The sequence below is a fragment of the Crocodylus siamensis genome, chromosome 4, assembly GCF_052110815.1.
Source record: "Crocodylus siamensis isolate JL-2025a chromosome 4, ASM5211081v1, whole genome shotgun sequence".
NCBI classification, from domain to species: domain Eukaryota; kingdom Metazoa; phylum Chordata; order Crocodylia; family Crocodylidae; genus Crocodylus; species Crocodylus siamensis.
In genome coordinates, this window is record NC_143398.1 from 196,659,744 (window position 1) to 196,681,521 (window position 21,778).

Here is a 21,778-nt window from a genome sequence, read left to right on the forward strand (position 1 = left end):
TGTCATTTCAAAGTGCAATATCACTCTACTTAAAGTCACCCCATAATAGGACAGTGTAGAAAAAAGTTTCAATAGGGCATTAAAACATTTTACATCTTCTTCATCAAAAGGCCATCTGGTTTAATTCTTAAAAAATATTTAGTGGCTGCCTAGCCATAGGATTCCTTTAAAAACCTGCCTTTGTATGTTCGATTTAAGACCAAACAGTGAGGCACTTTATTATAAGAATAGTTTATTATCTAGGTTTTACAGCCAACTAGAATGGATAAAGATTGGACTCAGTATTAAAGTAAATGCAGTAACTTTATTATCTGAGCCAGCATTTTATTTCCCTTTTCTATTGCTTGTATCCTCAGACAGTTCAATGAAAACCTGACATTCTCTTCTGCCTGATATTTCAAACAAGCTAGAACTTGATCTTTTATCACCACTCTAGGGGAAAAACATGTCCTTGGGCCAATTCATCGCTGAAGTCAATGGAATAAAATTTGGCCTCTTACCTGCTTGAAGTCTGGACCAAGTAACATAACATATTTAGATAAAAAAGCAAAGAATTAAATATGTAGAAATATATTTAAAATATACATGTGAGAGGAGTCTGAGAAATGACAGTATAAAGTACATCGACACATCTGTTACAGTACAAGCACACAGACTGTTTAGTTTCTGTCTTTTTATCATTCATGATCATTTATGCTTGCATTTGCCTTTTTATTGTACTCTTGGTACTTGTGAAGCTGCTCCATGAAGCCAGGATTTGGACAAATGGCAGGCCTTGCATTTTTCACCAAAGTAAAGGCTCTGGTAAAACCAAGTCCTTCTGAATTCATTAGAAAACCAATGACAATTGCTGCAGCACGAGAGACTCCTGCATTACAGTGAACCAGCACCACTCCATCCTTCAAATGAAAAATGAAATACGTCAGTGATGTAAGATGCTCTGTTATTGTCTGTTACATGCACGGTAATATATTTCATCTACAGTTTTTCTCCTATTTAGATTTACTAAAATCACTTCATCAAGCTCTAAGAAATTTCATAAATATCAATAATTATGAACAAAAATAAGGAGTTCTAAATTAATAGCATAAATGACCAAAACTGCTTTGCAATGGCTAAGGAATAAAATAAATAGCCTATTTTGTAGTTGGGATCCTACTACCTATAGGAGGTGTTGCACACCTATATCAGTAGAACTACTAATGCCTCACAACTGGCTGCCCTAGTTCATTTAATTATTCCTCTATATCTTCTATTATAAATGCCTTTTGAAAATTGGCAAATACAAGGTCTGCCAGATGAAGGGTGAATGGTAAAAGCCTCACACTTGAAACGTGCAGGGAAAGTCAAAATCATGGATTACTGCTAGCGCCTGGTGCCATTTTCAGTCTTTTTGCAGTGAGTCGTTCCCCCCACCCCCCACCCCCCCGTGACTGCCTCACATGCCCCTCACCACTAAATGGCTGAAGGGCTGCCCTTCAGGTGACCCCATACCTCGCTGCTGATTGGCAGCCCTCTCTGCCAATCAGTGAAAGAGGGAATGGCCACTAATGTGATGCCACTGCCCTTTCACCAGGGATAAACTATGAAAATTATTCCTATTCATTTTTGTATTCAACAGGAATATAGAATAAAAATGCAAGACAGCCACAATCTTAGTGAGTTTTATAAGAACACAGTCCTATGGCCCTGGAAGTCCAGTGGTCTTCTAGTCCAGTTCAACTTCCATCCAAGAATAAGCTGTGTAGAGAAGAGAGAACTCTAAATTTCAATGCCAAGTTTCCTTCAAATACTTCTGCAAAGGTGTAGTTTATTCCTACTAAGAAAAGCACATGCATTCCTTGGGGCCAAGGAGGCAGGCTTTCTGAGAGAAAGGACTGGAATAGAAGAATAGGGTCCTCTGCAGGTTTCAATGTCTTTAGGGGGAGAAGAACCCACCACCCTTGATGCAACTGTAAGAAGAGATCTTCACAAGGCAACCATGGCTAAAAGTTTCTCCCCAAAAAACCTACAGGATGGGTGCATTTACACAAGATGCTATACTGCGAAGTAGCATGGTTTACTGCATAATAAGTATGTACATATGCTTACTGCTCAGTAAACCTCACTAATTGCAAGTACATTTGCTACCTGCAAATGCAAATAGCAAATTTACTTGCTATTACTAACTGTTCAGTAGCACTCATGTAGACACCTGACTGCAAGCAAATCTACTCCTGGTCAGCCAGCCACTAGGGGGTGGGAGAACACTCCCTGCCCCTGGGAACCGCCTGCTGCCAGGGTGGGCTCTGCCAGCAGAGGAACTATGTCCCCTTGCCCCAGCAGCAGGAAGTTTATCTCCCAGTCCCCGCTTCACCATTGTGATCTGGGAGCAGGTGATAGGCTGGGAGATCCTTATAATGATCATGGAACTGAGTGAGAAACAGGCTCCCTAGCCCCCACTAGCAGGGAGCCCCCAGCATTGTCTCCATGGTTCAGGGGTCAACACTGGGAGATCCTTATCTCCCAATGTCAGCTCCACAGTCCTGAGGCCAGCACTGGGAAAGTCTTATCTCCCAGTGCCAGCTCCGTGGTCACAGGGCTGGTGCTAGGAGATCCTTATAATGATCATGGAGCTAAGTGGGGGACAAGATCCCCAGCCCCTACCAACACGGAGCTCCTATCCCTGGCTCCAAGGTTGCAGGGATGGTGCTGGCAGATCCTTATCTCCTAGCACCATCTTACAGTCACAGGGCTGGTGCTGGCAGATCCTCATAAGGGGATTTGTTGCCTTTTCAAATGCCTTTTCAGCTGGGATGTTGCCTTTTCAGTGTTCTAGAAGTATAATAGATATAAAGTAAATATTTCACTTGCAGATCACCTGGGATGGATACTGCACCTAATGTGCTTTAGAAAGGTCTCCTCAGTGTTAATCATCCTTATAAGGATTTTCCAGCACTGGCCTCACTGTCACAGATCTGGGCCTGGGAGATAAGGATCTCCCAATGCCAGCCCTGCAACTGCAGAGCTGGTGCTGGGAGCTCCCTGCTGGCAGAGGCTGGGGAGCCTGTTCCCCACCCAGCTCCACAATCATGGAGCTGAGCAGGGAATAGGCTCTCCAGCCCCAGACCTGCAATCACAGAGTTAGGGCTGGGAACTTGGTCAGGGACAGGTCGCAGTCCCATGCTCCAACTGAGAGATTGAAGCATGGGGCTTAGAAAGGGCTGCAGCAGTGGGGCAGGTCTCAGCCCCCTGCCCCAATTTGCTGCTGGGGCAGCTAGTAACAAGCCCCCAGCTGGGCAGGGAATCCAAGTCCCCTGCCCCAACTCTTTCCAAGTCCCCTGCCTCAATCAGGGAGCTGAGGTTGGAGCTCCTTGCTGCCAAGTTAGTGGGACATTGCTTCTTGCCCCCAGGGGGCTGCCTGCAGCTCCCTGCCAGCCCCCGGACTAGCACCCAGAGGGAGCCTAGAGCTCCCCTTGATGGCAGCAGGGGCCCATTGCAGGGCCTCAGGAAGTGACAGCAGTTTGCTGCCATTAGCAGCAAATCTGCTCCCACTTCCTTACACATGTCGACGCCTGCCCAGGAACATTTACTCGCGAGTAAATTGCTCCCAGATTTAATGCATGTGTAGACACTCCTGATGTCACTGAACAGGGATACTGCCTTTTCAATGTTCTGGAAGTATTATATAATAGATGTCAAGTAAATGCTTCACTTGCAGATTACCTAGGATAGACACTGAACCTAACATGCTTTTAAAAGTTTTCCTCATTTAATTTGGTCCATAGATCAGAGATTGACAGCATTTTCTCAGCAGCAATGTTTTCTCAGATCTGAAGCAGACCGCCACTAGGATGCAGTCACCATCCCTTTTCTCCATCACCCAGCTACAGCTCCATATGGGCAAAGCTACATACCCACATCCCAGCTCTGAGATGGATCCAGTGGCACTGTAGGTTGTTCCCTTCTACTCTAGGAGGCAGCTGAGCTCTTCTGAAAATCTGGCCCCAGATGAGGATGCTGTAGTATTTGAATAATCTGATCTCATTTAAGCATTTACATGGAGGCAACCACAGTCCAGTGTTTTTTAGGGTGGGTTACTAGATCTTTTATTAGTAATTATCAATTAGTATATGTCTTTTTTATTTTATTCACTAACTCAGGAAGTCTCAAAGTTCTCTGCTGTGTAAATACGTGGTGCTCAACCTCTGGCCTGCAGCCTGAATTTTGGCACATTTATTGATTCCAGAGTTATGGTGATAAACGCTGCCACCACGAAATCTCCAGGCCCATGGAGAACCCTGTGGGCCAGATGATACGGCCCCATATGCCAACTCACAGTCGCTCTGCAGCTGACTCTGGTGCCTGGAAATCATGTTCTGCACACCAGGCTGCACCCCCAGAACAACCCCATTCATCAACTCCATGCTGGATCCAGCCTGCAGACTGGTCCCACACCACTTACCCAGCCTGCGGGGCTGAGGAGGTTGAGCATCACTGGTATAAAACATAATTGCTCATCAACTGCTGTGTCTCAATTCTGACTGTGTAAACCCTGTCTCCTTTCCCAGGTAATAAAACAGCATCTCTTTGATAGTTACATAGAAAAGTAATAATAGCTTTTAATATATGTTTGGTGATGAAAACATGATGTCAGAAACATGTAACCAGCCCACTTGCTGCAGACTGCTAGCACAGCATGTATGATCCTTTGGCTTTCTATCATTTGTGTTATCAACATATTAAGATAGCCATTGAAAGTCTTTATAAAAGCACCTCTATTTATAGGGAAGTAACCGGAACATTACATTTCTGAAGCAGAGCAGTGACTCTAAGCTATTAAGGCTGTCAAATCTCATTTAGAAATGAAATGGAAACCGTAACTAGAAACCTGAAAGAGGTCATTAAGTGAGAGCACGTTTCAGGTAACTTGTAAATGATATGCTATAAGGAAAGAACATAGTGTAACACGAAGGACAATGGAGCAGGGTTACCTTCTTTCATCCTAAACTATGTAAATAACAAACATGGTAGATCTGGTAGGTTTGACTGACAATATACATTCTTTTCCTGGACCAAAGGAACCTCCTGGGTCACCAGATCTTACCTCTGTCATTGTAAGCAATAACATAATATACAACTATTTGTAGATTTATCAGTCTGATCATCACTTCCCCTTTTTCTGCAGAAATATACCAGTTGGAGGCATATGCAGAGAGCAGAACTGATAATTGCCATGCATCTTCAAGAATTTTGTCCATTTCCTACCTTTGCTGTTCTTTTCCAGGATTTTTAGTGTGCAGTTAGGTTTGATTCAACAAACACTTAAGCTTAAATCCATCTTTCTATTTAGCAAGTATTCATAGGTTAATATGTTAGACCTTGAGGAGATGGCTAAACACAAGAACAGCAGCATGAAGCATCCCATTCAAAATCCCTTTCATCTCCAGGAGTAGTGGTTAATTCCCTGCTTCTTCCTTGGTAGAACAAAACCTTGTCTCCCTGATGGATGGATTCTAGAAACTATAGAAGGTAAAGCTCATATAGGTTTCAATTTCCCATTACAGGTTTCTCTTCAGGAACTTGTTATCTGGATCTGTTGAACTTTGTTTATAAAAAAGATACCCTCTGTTTGAGATCTAATACATACTACGCTAAAAAAGATTACAGCAGAGAGAAATTATATTAAGTCATTCTCAAAAAATCATAATATATGAGATTAGTGAACATGTACAAGTATGAAGGGAGAGTAAGGAATTATTTTTTTCAATATAAAGTTTGCCTGCAGGGGTAATGACTAAAAAACTGCAATGCCAAAAGTAATATTTGCATTATGAAATATGACAGAGTCATATTTTCTTTTATCAAAAGAAGCTGTCTTAAAATATTGCCAGAATAACTAGTAGCATGAATTATTGATATACCTGAATCCTGGCTTGCTCAATAAACTCAAAACACTCTGGAAAATAGGATGTGATGTCTGTCTCAGGAAGATCCAGTATGGAAATGCTTTTGTATACAAAGTCATCAAGGAAGGCATTTTCTACTCCATATGCCACATTTAGGACATGAGTAACCTAAGCCAAAAAAGATAGTTAATGAAGACAAACAAAATAAAGAACAAATCATTGCCCATTGGTAAATACCAACTGCAGCTTATATGATTACATGATTTAGTTTTATTTTAGATTATTACCTTTAATAAGACATGCCTATTTCTTTGCAAACTACTTATAGAAATTCCCTCACTCATCACTGCAATGTATCTACTTCTGATGTGGAAGCACATCTTGTTTAATGATGTGGAGGCACGCAGACAACAACTAATAAAAAAATACCAGAGATACTCTCTCCCACAGCTAAATTTGAACCCTTCCCCCAGAGCTGAAAGACTTCATGTTTCAAATGTAATGAAAGATTGGCAGGGTCTTTCACTCTCTGGACACATTAACAGACTGGCTGACACTTGACCCAACCTTTGCCTACTTATCACTGTTAGGCCATTGGTTCATCTTGGGAAAAGACCTGGCCAATGGCCTTCACCCTCACATTACACATCACATGATGCTTCTCTTTACAAATAAATGAGGGGGTATAGAGACAGAGGATCTGCTGCCCTCACCTTGCCATGCAGACAAGAGAATATTTTTGTAAGCGGTCGAGTAGAAGACATGGTGTAGGAAAAGAAATTTTGAGAGGACTAGAAAAAAAAGCAAACTGGGGGTTCCAAAAAACCTTAAAACCAGCCATATACTGAAGATTTCTTATCTAAAAGGTAGGACAAGCTCCCTTACTATGCTGGGCACTGGAGTACTAAATAAGAGTGCCCTTCTGAGTTACCAACATTGCAAACTAGAGCACACAGTACAGCAGGCACACACTAGGCAGAGATAGGACAACAATAGCTTTATGCCATCTTTGTGTTGTCCAATGGCTGGGAATGTTACAGTGCAGGGAGATACACCACTCCTATGTGCCAGGATACCCTGTCCTATGTCAAAGGAATGCCACTGGAGACCATTCCACCCTCCCTACAACACCAAAAAAAATGTAAAGGGAGCACCATGGGAGCTGGAGGTGAGACCATCCTTTTTAACTGGACTGTTCCCTGTTTCCAGATCTGACACTGCTCAATAATTGAGATTTATGGAACACAACTTAAAGTGAAGCAAATCTGTTCCATCATGAAACAACAAACTTTTAACAGCTTGCACAATTAATCTCGTGATGCAGACACTCCAGCTTCTTATGAAAGATACCCATAATAATCCCTTAGATACCCATAATAACACCAAGTATAGATAAGATGGAAGCTTCTGGTACTACCTCACTAAATGTTACATAAAATCTTATTTTAAAAAATAGAAGGGGCAAAGTTTTAAAACCAACATTCTCATGATTAAAAGGCATTTTCCACTAGCACTTTCCACTATGAGGCAGTTTACTGCCATTGCTATGCAGTTTTTTACCCCATATCTCTTCATCGTCTCCAGATCATGAGCAGCATCTTGTGATCCTGTAAGAAGAGAGGCCTTATTATCATATCATTTGCATATCATTGTTCAAAAAGGCAAGACAAAGAAGCCACCTACTTTGTTTTAAGAGAAGTTAGTACTTTCTTTTTCCTTGGGATAAGGGGACTCATTTTAATTTGTTTCATATTATAATAACAACAACTCTTTAGCCAAGCTTACCAAATACAACTTTCCATTTGCTTATGTGGATAAAACAAGTAAAAAAAAAAAACAAGGGGGAGAATACAAGAAGCATAATTTTAACTTCAATATAAACAGTAATGACCAGTGCCCTAGAGAGTGATCATGAATGATGCTGAGCAGCTCCCAGAAAAGGCACTGAATCCTCAACTCCTATAGATTTGCTGGCAGCTAAGCATACCTCCTGTGGTGCTCGGTACCTTCAGGATCAGGCATTTAACATGAACTTGGATTTAGGTTCAGATATACACTCACCAAGCAGCAACCAGGGCTTAATTACACCAACTTGCAGGTCCAAGCTGAAATCTTGCACGTAACCACAGCCATCCCCATCACTTGGGTCTGCTTCCTCCACCACCTGCATTCTGGCATCTTTCCAGGTCTCTATAATTCTCTTTCCACTCAAAGTTGTTACCCTGGTGCATTGTTTCCTCAGATTTGTCCTGGAAAAACTTCTGATTTCCTGGGTAAGTGAGTGCATGACATGAGCAGGAGCCTTTCAGCTTGCAACTAATGCAGGCAAAGCAGTAGCCTGTTAGCTTCTCAGTGACGCTAATCTCTTCTCTGGCTTATTGCACAGTCTGCACTGTACACACAGACTCTTTGCTCCTTGGAATTTGCAAACAGCACCAGACAGAAAAGAAAGCTACCATATCAAGCCTCATTTTTCTAAGGCTGTTTTTCATTGGTCATACAGAACTGTTCTCTGATTGGCTTAAAATCTCTCCTTCCTGTCAGCTGGTTTTAAATCTGTAGTCCCCGAGGCACATAGGAGAAACAACTCTAAAAGGATTGTATCTTGATTTAAACACCCTTATTATTTTTTACACTCCAGCTGAATTTAATTTAATGTGTATAATGTCACTGTCAGTTACTCTAGAAGTAGTGTTACTTGTAAAAGCTTAAACTCTAAAATTGGAGTGTTCTCTGTACACTCTTGTAAGCTAAACTATTTCAAAATGAGGGGATTGAAAAACTTGGAAGTGAAACATTCTAAATTAACAAGGCTGGAGACTGAAATCTGCTACTTAAGGCAAATAATTGAGTTTTCTCTGAAAATATTTGCCAGATCTACTGTGTTCTTCAGTTCTTAATTATTGGGGTTTTGATTTTCCAATGAGAAACCCAGTATTGTTCATCAAATTGTTCTATGCTTGTGGAAGAACAGGGCAGACATCTCGAAGTGTCACTAGCTAGGGTGTGTGGAGCCAGCAGCTACAGCTGCATGGGATGGATCTGGGGTGATTATCTAGCTAAGCCACAAGCCAGGAGCCAGCTGTTTGAAGACGAGGGTCAATCTGGAGCCATGAGCAAGCAGACAGCATGGCACAGAAAATCAGGAATGGGCCGTCAGAAGTCCAGAGCTAAATGGAGGGATACCAGCCTTGTTGCAAAAGGCCTGCTGCTTAAAAGTAGGCAGCCACACCCACCAGGCAAGTGGGGTCAGGTGGAGGTAGCTAAGCTATTGGCAACCACCTAATGCAAGTAACTGGGACCAGCTGGTGCCAATTTGCCCAGTCTGCTGCACTGGCCCCTGACATCCAGTTGCTAATATAGTACTGGAAAAAATCCATGATGCATGATGAAAAAGCATCTAAATGGAAAACTCAAGATTATGGAGGTCGATTTTTATATCCCACTTTCCCCCATAGTCTTATTCAACCAGTTACACACATTTAAAGAGAATTAGATGAAGATGCCATTTGCTTACAACAGTAATAATGAGAAGAGAAAATGAGAATGGGACAGTAAGGATGTCCTCATGTCTAATCCCCCTATCCTTTCTACTCCACATGTGCTTCCAGGCCTTCTCTCTCAGGAGCATTACTGGGGGACTCCTCCTTCTGACAAAGCTGTGCACAAAATCCTGGACCATAAAGACCAAAGGCAAATATTCTATTGACTTCATTGAGGCCAGGGGACCATCCCAATCAATAAGCCCCAAATAGATTCAGTGAATAAGGACCTTATTCTGCAAGGAATGCTTATTCAGGAAGACCCTCTGAGGCTTATTCAGGAAGACCCTCTGGACACCCACCAAGAGCAGAACTGAAGTTCAACATTTCACTATCCTATGCACCCCAGAAAGTTTCACAGGGAAGATGACTGGGCTGGATTTGTTCCTTGGCCTCAGTTGCTGATACGAGGTGATATTAAAGAGACAAATCTTTGAACATATGTCTACAGGAAAGGCTTGAAAAACTATCAAACACTCTAGTTAGCTAGCACATGTATCATGACCATGTATCATGACTAATTTTTTAGCTGCATATGTATAAAGCCTACTTGTGTAAGAGTCTGCAAAATTAGGTTGTAACTCTTTAACACATCATGTAGTCCATCAGAAACAAAGAAAAACAAAACATAAAATCCCAAGTAATAAGTATTTGATTGGATCAAGAATATGTCATACAGGCTTAACCTACAAGGAGTAGTCAGCATCATGAAGGCTTTGTTTTTTAAACATAATATCAGCAAATTCCTAGATTACTGACATATCATTGTCGTAGCTGCCTCAACCACCAGGGGTCAGCAATATACATAACATTCTTGAATAGTTTTATCTTACTAAAAGCAATCCTTCCTGCGTCCTTCTCCTTGTGACAAAGTATTTAGCAGATTTTTGCAGATTAACTGAAACTGACACAGCCATACCACAAGCACTTCTGCTATGGCCTTAAAATTGCAACCTCTGGGTTGTCAACCATGTACCTTAGCACCTGTACCACCCCAACCCCCAGGGAATGGAATACATGTGCTACACTGTATTTTTGTGCTCCGATGCCTGTACCATGAACACTAGATATATACAATGTCTTAAGATCTGAAAAGGGTATTTAATTGGGTTACGTAAGAGAAACCTTTTAAAAGTTACCCAAATGAAGAATAATATGTCTAATAAATTCACCAAATCTCTGTAAATGGTGATCTTGAGACAGATGAACTAATGACTAGTAAAACTTCTAAATTCAAAGTAAATCTCACTATTTTTCTTTGTTCACAAATATTAACTTCTGACTCCTCCAGAAGTACACAATCTAAACATTTTAATGGTGTTTAACAGAGGAAGTAAAATATACCTTAAAGTATATTATTCCAACTTCCTATTTAAATTATTATAAAATAATTTAAACTGAATCTATTCAAAAATGTTCTCTTGACAACAATACTGAAGTCTTGATGATCATGTTGTCTTGTTGTAGCTTCTTGATGCTGTATTGTGGCTTCTTTAGTCTTTTGCTGCTGTCAGCCTCTTCATCCCTTCTATATCAAGCATGCATAAGAGAAGAGTTCCAAGTCTGAACGTCAGTCAAAGAAATTTACACTCTTCCCCTTTTTTTGTCTTGATAAAAATGGTAGACAATTTCTTCAGAGATGCCTTGGCTAGATCCAACGATTATTCTTGGCCATCCTTCCATTGGCTCAGTGCCTTTCTGGCATTGTCTTAGAAGATTCTTCAGTATATGAAGAAATGGACAGAAATGATTCAGTGTTGTTTATTTTATTAAATGAATATTAAATGCTTAAGTGCAGAAAGATCTTTAAAGCCAGTGGCCAAGGCCTGAGGAGAGGTTTCCCTCTGTTCCAAGGCAAACCCCTGTCACTGAGGTACCCTGCTAACTTGCTTCCTTCTCTTATCCCCACATATGTTTTCTTCTTGGTTGCCCAGTGGGCCAGCTTCAATTGGAGGCATAGAGAGAGTACAATAGGTAATGCCCAACCCAGGGCTGTAGCGACATGTTATACTGGGGGAGCACACTGCTGGGGCGATGTAGCTGGTGATCATCTGTACACCCACATGATCACTATGTTGCTGTACTGTACTGTATAGTGACCTAGCACATCGCTAGATCACCATAGGAGAGCAGTCCTAGACCCTGAGTCTCCTTCTTCAAGTGCACTAAATAATGGACTAAAATCTAAAAGGCTTCTTATCCACTTTATAGACATAGACATAGACATTAGGGCTGGAAGGGACCTCAGAAGATCATCGAGTCCAGCCCCCTACCCGAAGGGCAGGAAGTCAGCTGCTGTCATAGGATATATATCCAGCTGTGTGATCCTATTCTGGCCATAGGTAGAATCAGAATCCAAACTCCAAAGAAGTGCCAAAAATTGTACTTCTCTAACTATGTAAGAGCCAGTTAGATGCTTAAAGGTGAAAAAGGATTTGGCTCTAAATATTTTCATTGATATTACAAGACATTTGCAAAATATCATCCCCAAAATCTTGTATCATCTTAAACATTTAAAAATAAAGAGTTTCACCTTTAAGTGGAAACATGAAGTTAGACATAATAAAAACAGCTATATGTGTTCCCATTTGTACATGCTCTCCTTGAACTTAAATGAATGAAGACTTTAGAGTGCTTATTAATAAGCGTCAACAAAAATGTTTCTAGAAACTTTTGTGTATATTTAAAAGTAGGGTTTATGAAGAGAAGAGGAAGAATGGAGTGGTGACAGAAGGCCCCTATCTCATTTTTGTAATTTCTCTTCCAGATCCTAAACAGGAATATCTTTTTATCCCATAACAAAGGATATGGATGAAGTCTTTTTTTGGGAGCAGATTCACTTCTTTTTACTGCTTATTAGAGTTGACAGTAACTTTACTCACAAGCACAATTAAAGACATCTATTAAAAACATTTAAATAAATATGTAAACAACACACACTAATATTCTGAGTTCTATCTAGCTTTACATTAAGAAAGCTGGGTAAAGACGTACATTACTAATAAGAAGAAAGTAAGCATTTCCTGGAATGAGTTTAAACATCTCATTGACTTAAAAAAACCCAACAAAAACATAAGCATATGAGCCTCTTAATCTTGAAGAAAATAATTGTAAATATAGTCTAAAATTCTGTTTCCTAAAGGCAAAGATGGGTTGGAAATAATACATTATTATATTTCTTGCATTTTTCATTTTTGCAACAACTTTGTAAAATTAATTCATTTATTATTGCAGAAGGAAATATGTTTTAAAAACTTGGCAGAATCTTGATCTCTTGACTAAGCCACAAAATTTATAAAGGTCATTTGTGAGCTGGCATAAAGAAAAAGCACTCAGCAATTAATGTTGACAGTTTTGTATAATATACCCTATTCACATAGTCTTGGGACTGAAAAAGGTTGTATGCTTACCCAAGCAGGCACTTCATAGATTTCATAGATTTCATAGACATTAGGGCTGGAAGGGACCTCGGGAGATCATCGAGTCCAGCCCCCTGCCCAAAGGGCAGGAAGTCAGCTGGAGTCATAGGATCCCAGCAAGTTAAGCATCCAATTTACTCTTGAAGGTGTTCAGTGTAGGTGCTTGAACCACCTCCGCTGGCAGACTGTTCCAGACCTTGGGGGCTCAGACAGTAAAGAAATTCTTCCTTATGTCCAGCCTGAAACGGTCTTGCAGGAGTTTGTGACCGTTCGACCTTGTCATCCCTTGGGGTGCTCTGGTGAACAAACGTTCCCCCAGATACTGGTAGTCACCCCTGATAAACTTGTAGGTGGCCATCAGATCACACCTGAGCCTGCACTTTTCCAGGCTAAAGAGTCCCATGGCTCTCAGCCTGTCATCGTAAGATCTGTTTTCCTGACCTCTGATCATGCGCGTGGCTCTCCTCTGGACTCTCTCAAGCTTCTCCACATCCTTTTTGAATTGTGGAGCCCAAAACTGGATGCAGTACTCCAGCTGTGGCCTCACCAAGGCCGAGTACAAGGGGAGAATGACGTCCCGGGATTTGCTCGAGAAGCATCTATGGATGCACGCCAGCATTTTGGTTGCTTTACTAGCCGCAGCATCGCATTGCAGGCTCATGTTCATCTTGTGGTCAATGATGACCCCCAAGTCTTTTTCTTCTGTAGTGCTAACCAACGTAGCACTGCCGAGCCTATACGGGTGCTGCAGGTTTTTCCTCCCAAGGTGGAGAACCTTGCATTTTTCGGTGTTAAACACCATGAGGTTCTCATCTGCCCATTTGCTGAGCTTGTCCAGGTCAGCCTGGATCACCCGCCTATCTTCTGGCGTGGATGCTTTGCCCCAAAGTTTGGTGTCATCGGCGAACTTGGCCAGTCCAGTCCTGACTCCAATGTCCACATCGTTAATGAAGATGTTGAACAGTATGGGTCCCAGGACAGAGCCTTGAGGGACCCCAATGGTCACAGGGCACCACGATGAGTGACTGCCATCAATCACAACCCTCTGGGTCCGACCACAAAGCCAATTTCCCAGCCAGCGGATCGTGGTGGAGCCAAGGCCACAACTGAGCAGTTTGGCCAAGAGGTGATCATGGGATACCAGATCAAAAGCTTTTTTGAAGTCAAGATATATGACATCAATCTCTTCTCCCTTGTCCAGGTGATAGGTCACCTGGTCATAGAAGGAAATAAGATTGGTCAAACAAGACCTACCCGCAACAAACCCGTGCTGGCTGTCACTTAGAATGTTAGCCTGGGCCAGTCCCTCAAGGATGGCCTCCTTAATAAACTTTTCTAAGATCTTCCCCAGGATAGAAGTCAGGCTAATGGGCCTGTAGTTAGCCGGATCCACTCTCCTCCCTTTCTTGAAGATCGGCACCTCATTGGCCTTCTTCCAGTCTTCGGGCACTACACCAGAGCGCCAGGAGTTTTCAAAGATCCGTGCCAGGGGCTGGGCTATGACGCTCGCCAGCTCCTTGAGTATCCTGGGGTGCAGGTTGTCAGGGCCAGCTGCCTTGAAGGTATCCAGCTTCTCAAGGTGTTCCTTCACGAGGTCAGCATTGATGGAGGGTAGGGGATTCCCCTCACCCAGATCTCCCTGTCCCATAGCAGGCATGGGCATCCCGTGTGACTGATGAAAGACTGACGCAAAGTACCTATTTAATAGGTTGGCTTTTTCCTGGGCGTCAGTTGTCAGTTGCCCCATCTGGTTTAGCAGGGGTCCAACATTGCCCTTGCTTTTCCTCCGGCTCCCCACATATCTGAAAAAGGACTTTTTGTTGTCCTTGATGCCTGAAGCTAGTTGGAGTTCAGTTGCAGCCTTGGCTTTCCTGGCTTGGTCCCTGCAGGACCGGACCAGTGCGGAGTAATCCTCCTTGGAGGTGAATCCCGTCCTTCATCTTTTGTAGGCTTTCCTTTTTAGCCACAGTAGGTCCGCTAGGTCTCTGGAGAGCCAGGGGCCTGCTGTGCCTTCTTGCTGCCTTTCCTCCGTGTTGGAATAGATTTAGCTTGTGCAGTGAGGATCGCTTCCTTGAGAAGCAACCACTCTTCTTGAACTCCCATCTCCCTGGGGTCATGGTCCCTGAGGGCCTGACCGACTAGCCTCTTGAGCTTGTCAAAGTCAGCTTTTCTGAAGTCAAGGACTTCTGTGTTGCTGACTGACTTGCCAGCTTTACAGCGGATGGTTCCTCAAACTCAGTGTAAACAAGGCTCATTAGCTAAAGGAATGGCCTTCACTATGCCTTTGGCAGGTCATTAAGTCTCCTCACCTTCTTTTGAAGAGTACCTTGTGCCTGTAAGAGCAGCCTCAAGTTGACAGGCCCTAATCAGTTCAAGGCTGCTTTGGACATCCAGAAACCTAGACTCCTAGTCAGTTTAATCAATTATTTATTTAAGGAAAATAAAATTAACTTACAAGCTAGAGAATGCAGCTGAAAGACACCGTGAACTTAAATGGCTTATGTACTTTGGCCTGGCCAACCTGCAGCACACATGCCACAAGTGGTATACAGCAGGTCAGAGGATGGCAGGGGGAAAGGAAGAGGGGCAGGCATCATAATGGTAGACAGGGCAAGGAGCAGAAAAAAGAGCAGCATATTGAGTAGGGGAGGGAATTCGAATGACACTCAGGGCATGTGTCCAGACAAGCGCACATGTGCACTATGTGGTGCCGCAAGCTGCACATGCAGGCATTCATTACACTGCTAATTTGCATCACAGTGTGTTTCTTTGACACCGAGAAATCACAGTGTCAACAAAACCTGTGCCTGAAAAAGTGGGGCAGTGCACATGGCAACAGTGTGCTGTCCAAAACCAGAACCTGCCCATGCTCCTGCTGCCAGCCAGGCTCCATGCACTGAATTGCCACTGATAAAGTCCTAAGAAGACCCCAGGATTCCACGTAAGGATGCTGGGGCCAGCCCAGACGGGGGCCTCAGCCTCTCCTACTCCACCCAGGTCAACTTGCTTCATGCCAGAGTGTTCCCCAGGGACAAAAATGCCAAAAATATTGGTCCCCTCATTGATGCACTTAATCAGTATACAGGTAATGGAAGTTACAACATAGGCAATGAGTAAGAAACTGAGACGCGTTATGTAGTGCAGTTATGTAAATTATGTATCTGTCTGGAATGTAGAACTGGAAATCATATATCCTTTTCTTGTTTTAATGCATGTGGGACTCTGGCTGGCTCAGGGTGCCATCTGATAAAAAGGAAACCCTATTAAGACAATTTTTTAAAAAGATAGGTGAAAAAACACTCATATTATTGTTTAATACAAATCGTTTAAGTTGCCTCAAATGCAAAATATTTTTCCCCAATAGTAAATCGCTTGACCCTTTTTAGATGTAATCCCTTGACCCTTTTTAAATGTAATCATGTAACTACTTTATTCACTGCAGAAGTACTATTTGGATTTATATCTCCAGGAATGTTTCTGACTCATACAGTTTAAAGATTAATGACTATATCTGAATATTTCTGCCTAATCCTAGGTTCTTAAATTCACAGGAACAAGCCTTTTTTCCCAATATATGCTGGCACATAGTAAAAAGCTGATAAATGAGTATAGGATTTCATGTTAGCTGAGAAGTTTATGTATTGAAATTGGCAGTATTCCCATGTCATTATTTACAGACCAGAAGAGAAAGTGTCACACAACTTGTAAAATAGTTATGAAGCACTGCAGCTGATTTTTTTTTAAAACCCAGCGGTGTTCCAGAATTGTTAAAGGAATTATTACAGGTCATCTTCAGAAGAAAGGTACTTCCCAGTACCTGGGAAGATCCAATAATCAGCCCCACCTCCTGGGGCAAAGCGACACAGAATCCTTAAAATAAGTTTTCACAGCTCAAGTTTGGAAGAAGCATTCAAATTCATTAACATGGCGTAGTGAAATGAAAGTATCCATGCTGGTTGGCACTCACCTTTGTCTGCCTAAGGACAGAACAGCCCAAAAGTACAAAAAGTGGATTATGGCAATTTTAGGCCTTCCAATCCAAGTGAGAAGTAGGAGGGAGGAAGGAGTCTCCTTTGCCAAGAGTAAGAAAGAAAGAAAGGGAAAGAAAAAGTAGCTGCCAAGATTTAATCAAACCCCTGTTCTAGTTCTTTATGGCATACAAAGGTGTATATTATAACCTCCCTCCTTATACTTCTTTATTTAGGGTCAGACCTTGCTCTTTCTACTCATTATCAACAGTTTCCCATCAATATGAATGACAGAATTTGTCCATGGGACTACAAAACCTTCTAGGTAGAGATTCTGAGCATGAATCTAATCTTGTGCTATAGGAGTAACTCTACTGAAGTTAAAGGAGATACAGGGCACATCTGCACATGTGGGGAGCAGTAGAACTGAGGGGGAAGTGGAGCTTTCTGTCCCCTCAGCCTTGCCACTGCTTCTGCAGCGTACCCCTCAGTCGGCTCCGTCTCCCTACCCATGCCTTGGGGGAGCTGGGAGCTGAGCGGCGCTGGAGCTTCCCCCTCCACCCACTGTTGCCTTGGCTGACTGGGAACAAATTGCTCCCGCTTAGCTTCTACACATGTGCTACTGCGCAGTAGCTAATGCGCTGTTAATCTAGTACCTGTATTTGTTGGTACTAATAAACAGCTCCTTAGCCTAATTTCCCGTGCAGTCCTGTACAAGTGTAGATGCTGATACTTTACTGTGCATTAGAGTAAAGCATCACGTGTAGACGCACCCACAGTAATGTAAAACTAGTGTATGGGAGATTGCAATCAACCTTCCAAGTAGCCAATTTGGAGAAACCAGATATGCAAGCTATAGGATATGTATGGTAGATAATTAAAGCTTGCTGTAAATGCACATTAAAAATTAAAGGGCTGATTCTCACCTATGTCAGCATATGTCCAATGAAATCATGAGGAGAATCAAACCCTATTTCATGATTCATCAATCTGAAATTGTAGCACTTGTGATAGTTTAAATCATTCTATCATCACTGAGAATGGACCACTGCCCAAGAATCCTTCTATGCGGCTTTATGTAATCGTGAAAAATGCAATAGGCCACATCAGTACTGTTTCTTCAGGGCCTGGGACCACTACTGAGAAACAAGCTTTGCTCACCCTGTCTTGATTCTGTGTATGTAGTTCCAGTAAACAGGCATCACAAATGACCTAGAGAAGTGGCTGGAAAACCTTTGGACCCACAGGCCAGAATAACCCAGCTCTGGTGTGATGCATGACAGTGTTCCAAACCCAGCGGCCTCTGCTGCCATCACTTCTCCCTGTCTTGCCAGTACAGCATGGGTATAACACCCAGTTGCCCAGCCCCAGTTCAGCTCTTCTCAGCCTGGCCCTGGAATGGGCACAGGCAAAGCCCGTTGCCACTGAAACACCATCAAAGCCCCTGGGCCTGTAGGCCAGACACAGTAGTTCCACAGGCCAGACCTCTGCAGGCTATTTGTTGCCAACCTCTGACCTAGAGAGGTCCTGAGTGTGCATCCCAACACTGTTCTAAGGCTGTTTATCTTGGGACTATGTCCTCAGGATCCCTGTAGCAAGTATACTGCCAGAGGCATAGCCTAGCAGCTCTGCACCTGGGACAGCTGTTCAATGCTTAGGGCAGCACCAGCTGCTAATTGCAGCAATGTGAAAGTTTTGCATTCATTGTATGCCTGTTTTTACTGAATCCAAAGATCACTACAGAGGTTACTAGTGATGACACTCAAAGATACACCTTGGAATGGACCTTATTTAAAGTATATTTTAAGTATCTTGCTCCAAAAAGTGGGATTATGCTGATTAAGTTTGTGGTGTACATATTTAAAATCCATTGGCAATACAGTGGAGGGTCAGGATATAATGTAGAAAGGACCAGATGACCTTGAGGACTAGAGAAATAGACATGGGATGAAGCTTAGTACAAAATGTAACATGCTTGGGGACTAAAAAGAAAAACCTGTTATAAACTGGGAGACTAATTAGTTGGAAACGAATTTGTCAAAGAATTAAGAACATAAAAGATGCCATACTGGATCAGACCACAGGTCTATGTAGCTCTGTATTCTGGATCTCATTGTGGCACAGAGGAGATGTTAAAGGGAAGAGTATGGCCTGTCCCAACTGGCCAGGAATATATTTAGGCTATAAATTAGCGTTTTGTTAACATGTAGGGCAGTGAGATTCTGGAACTACCTTCTAATAAAAGCTGTGGGGACAAAACACAGCAAAATAAAAACAAGGTAGAGCTCAGCAGGTTTATGAAACAGATTACATGATGTTTTGCAACTGATAGCATGGGACTGAACTCAGTGAACCAGACTCAACCCTTCCTGTCCTGTATTCTTATTGCCCATGTAAATATGCATTTAGGAAAGCCTTGCTGTAATCACATCCTGTTTCTCAGCTTAGATCATATCCTTTTTTCTACAGCTTAGTTATACATATTTAGCATCTTCTTTCACTACATGAACCAGACACAAGGCTATGGAAGTCATTTTTATTCAACATATAAAGAGAGCAGGAAAAATTGCTTGCAGTATTCAGAATTTTAATTGTAAACAATAGAAGATGCCCTTTACAAGGTGGTGAAAAAAATGTATAACATTTTATGAGAAATGGCATATATAAAAGAACAGATTTTATACTACCCATACAATTTTTGCCGTGTTATGCCCTGCCCTTTAATTGATTAACCATGAAAGTTTAATGATATCTTAATGTGGTTTTATTTCTTTATCGGAATTGTCTAAGCCTGTTTGTTTCATAAAGAAAATGAAATTTGGTGGTAGAGAAATATTTGTAAGATACTCCAAGGTCTAATGTACTCTACGTGCTCTATTTAATGTACTTCTACATGCATGTGGTATCTGTGCATTGTGATACATTTCATTAGGCAATGTTGGTAAGGAACCCTGCCTCATTCAATGAGAACTTTGTGAAATGTCCCAGCTTCCTTCAGTGCTCTCTTCCTTCATTTTTCCTCTTTCCTTCAACTTTAACCAAGCCTCTCCCTTTAATGGCTTATCTTAACTGTAGGGTTAACCTGAATAATAATCCTAGCTCATGTACTCTCCATGTATAACCCCTTTAAATCAAATTGGTTGACCTGTCAAGGGTTATTAGTTACAGCTCAAGTTAACACAGATCAGCTGTTTAGACAAGTGCTCTGATAGTATGGCTACTTTCACTACAGCTCTCTCCTGCATAGTTCATGACCACTACAAGGAAGCAAAGAGTGTGCCTGGCTTCACTGGAGAAATGAAATGCAGGTGAGCTTCAGCAGCTTCATCTTCTTAAAATCCGACTGCATAGTTCAGCACAACCTCCTTAACTTCAGTAAAAAATGCTAACAATATAGAAGTATGGTTTTCTAAGGTATTTCTAAATGAGGCCAGCTTCCCTATTATGTTTCAACTCCTCAAGAGATCATTCCTCATTAAAAGCTATCAGTTTCCTCCTAACTTTCTTCTTTCTATACTCTTTTATCTCAGTGTTAACCCAGAATTGGCTGAATTGATTTTGAGCACATTTTCCCAGCCCACCCCTTGGCAAAAGCCACGTCTAAATTCTGAAATTTGGAAGTTACAGAAAGTAAAAGCAGAATTTATACTCAATTTGTATGCCTTCTTAAGTATAGAATTCATTAGTGCTTCAAAAGCTCTAATAAAATATTTATATTATGATCTATACCTGAAAGCTTAGCTGGGTTTTCTAGTTCTGTAGACATCAGCACAATAACAACTTACAGCTCAGCCATAGCTAATAGTTAATAGTATATACTTGATGTCAAAATCTGTTTAGAAGAAAAATGCTTTGTCGACTGACTGAGGCAAGTACGATCTCAATTAGGAGTTGTTTCTGCAGATTTCCTATTAATGTAAGATATTCACATTCACGAGGGAAACTAGTGCCCTGCCCTGTCTTCTGCTGAAAAGCTCTGAGAATGCTACTTTCCAGGACACCCTCCCCTTCTACCTCAATGATTGAGTCCAGGAATTAACCTTTCGGTACTGAATGAGATAAGGTAACAAGGATAAAACTGAGCTTCAAAGAGTTTTGAAGATGATGGCAAGTTGGAAAATTTGAAGTTGGAAAGAAAAGGAAGCAATTATAGGGGTGATATGGTCAAAAGGCCTAGGAAAATGACACTGCTGCAGCATATTTGAAGAATATTCGTGATAACACTATATATAAACCGTTTATACACCAGACCTCCATCTCAGTCCTTAGGATGACACTACAACAATTCCCCAATTTTCAGGCAGTGAATGCTACAAATAGGTAAGTCCAGGAATATACACTTTAGAAATTCCATAGGATCACTTTACATTTTGAAAACTAGAGCCATAACTGTCTATTATAATGGAGTACATGTTGAAAAGGCAGCTGAAAACTTCCACTCATCAATAATATTGATGTAGTTGAAAACTGCCACTCCTATTGAGCCTTTCATTATAGTTTCATAGATTCATAGTTGGTAGGGTCGGAAGGGACCTGAGTAGATCATCAAGTCCGACCCACTGCCATGGCAGGAAAGAGTACTGGGGTCAAACGACCCCAGCAAGGTGATTGTCTACTCTCCTCTTAAAGACCCCCAGGGTAGGAGCCAGCACCACTTCACTTGGAAGTTGGTTCCAGATCTTAGCCGCCCTGTCAGTGAAGTAGCGCTTCCTGATGTCTAAGTTGAATTTACCCTCTGCCAGCTTGTGACCATTATTTCTAGTCACTCCTCATAGTGCTCGGAGGAACAGGGAGTCCCCCAATGCCTGCTGGTCCCCTCCAACTAGTTTGTAACAGGCCACTAGATCCCCCCTCAGCCTTCTCTTGTGGAGGCTGAACAGGTTCAGGTCCCGTGCCAGTGGCCCTTCTCTGGAACCTCTCCATGTTGTTCACATCCCTCCTGAAGTGCGGCGCCCAGAACT

At 42.1% G+C, this 21,778-nt stretch overlaps 1 protein-coding gene across 1 annotated transcript; it reads right to left on the reverse strand.

Annotated features, from left to right (window-relative positions):
- Positions 1 to 231: 231 nt before the first annotated feature.
- Positions 232 to 8,364, reverse strand: DUSP19 (dual specificity phosphatase 19). Its single transcript, XM_090045286.1, has 4 exons — positions 7,950 to 8,364; positions 7,449 to 7,495; positions 5,904 to 6,056; positions 232 to 899 (listed from the first exon to the last, which is right to left on the reverse strand). Exons 1-4 carry the CDS (start codon positions 8,173 to 8,175, stop codon positions 678 to 680), a joined length of 648 nt encoding a protein of 215 aa, XP_089901412.1. The 5' UTR covers positions 8,176 to 8,364; the 3' UTR covers positions 232 to 677.
- Positions 8,365 to 21,778: the final 13,414 nt, after the last annotated feature.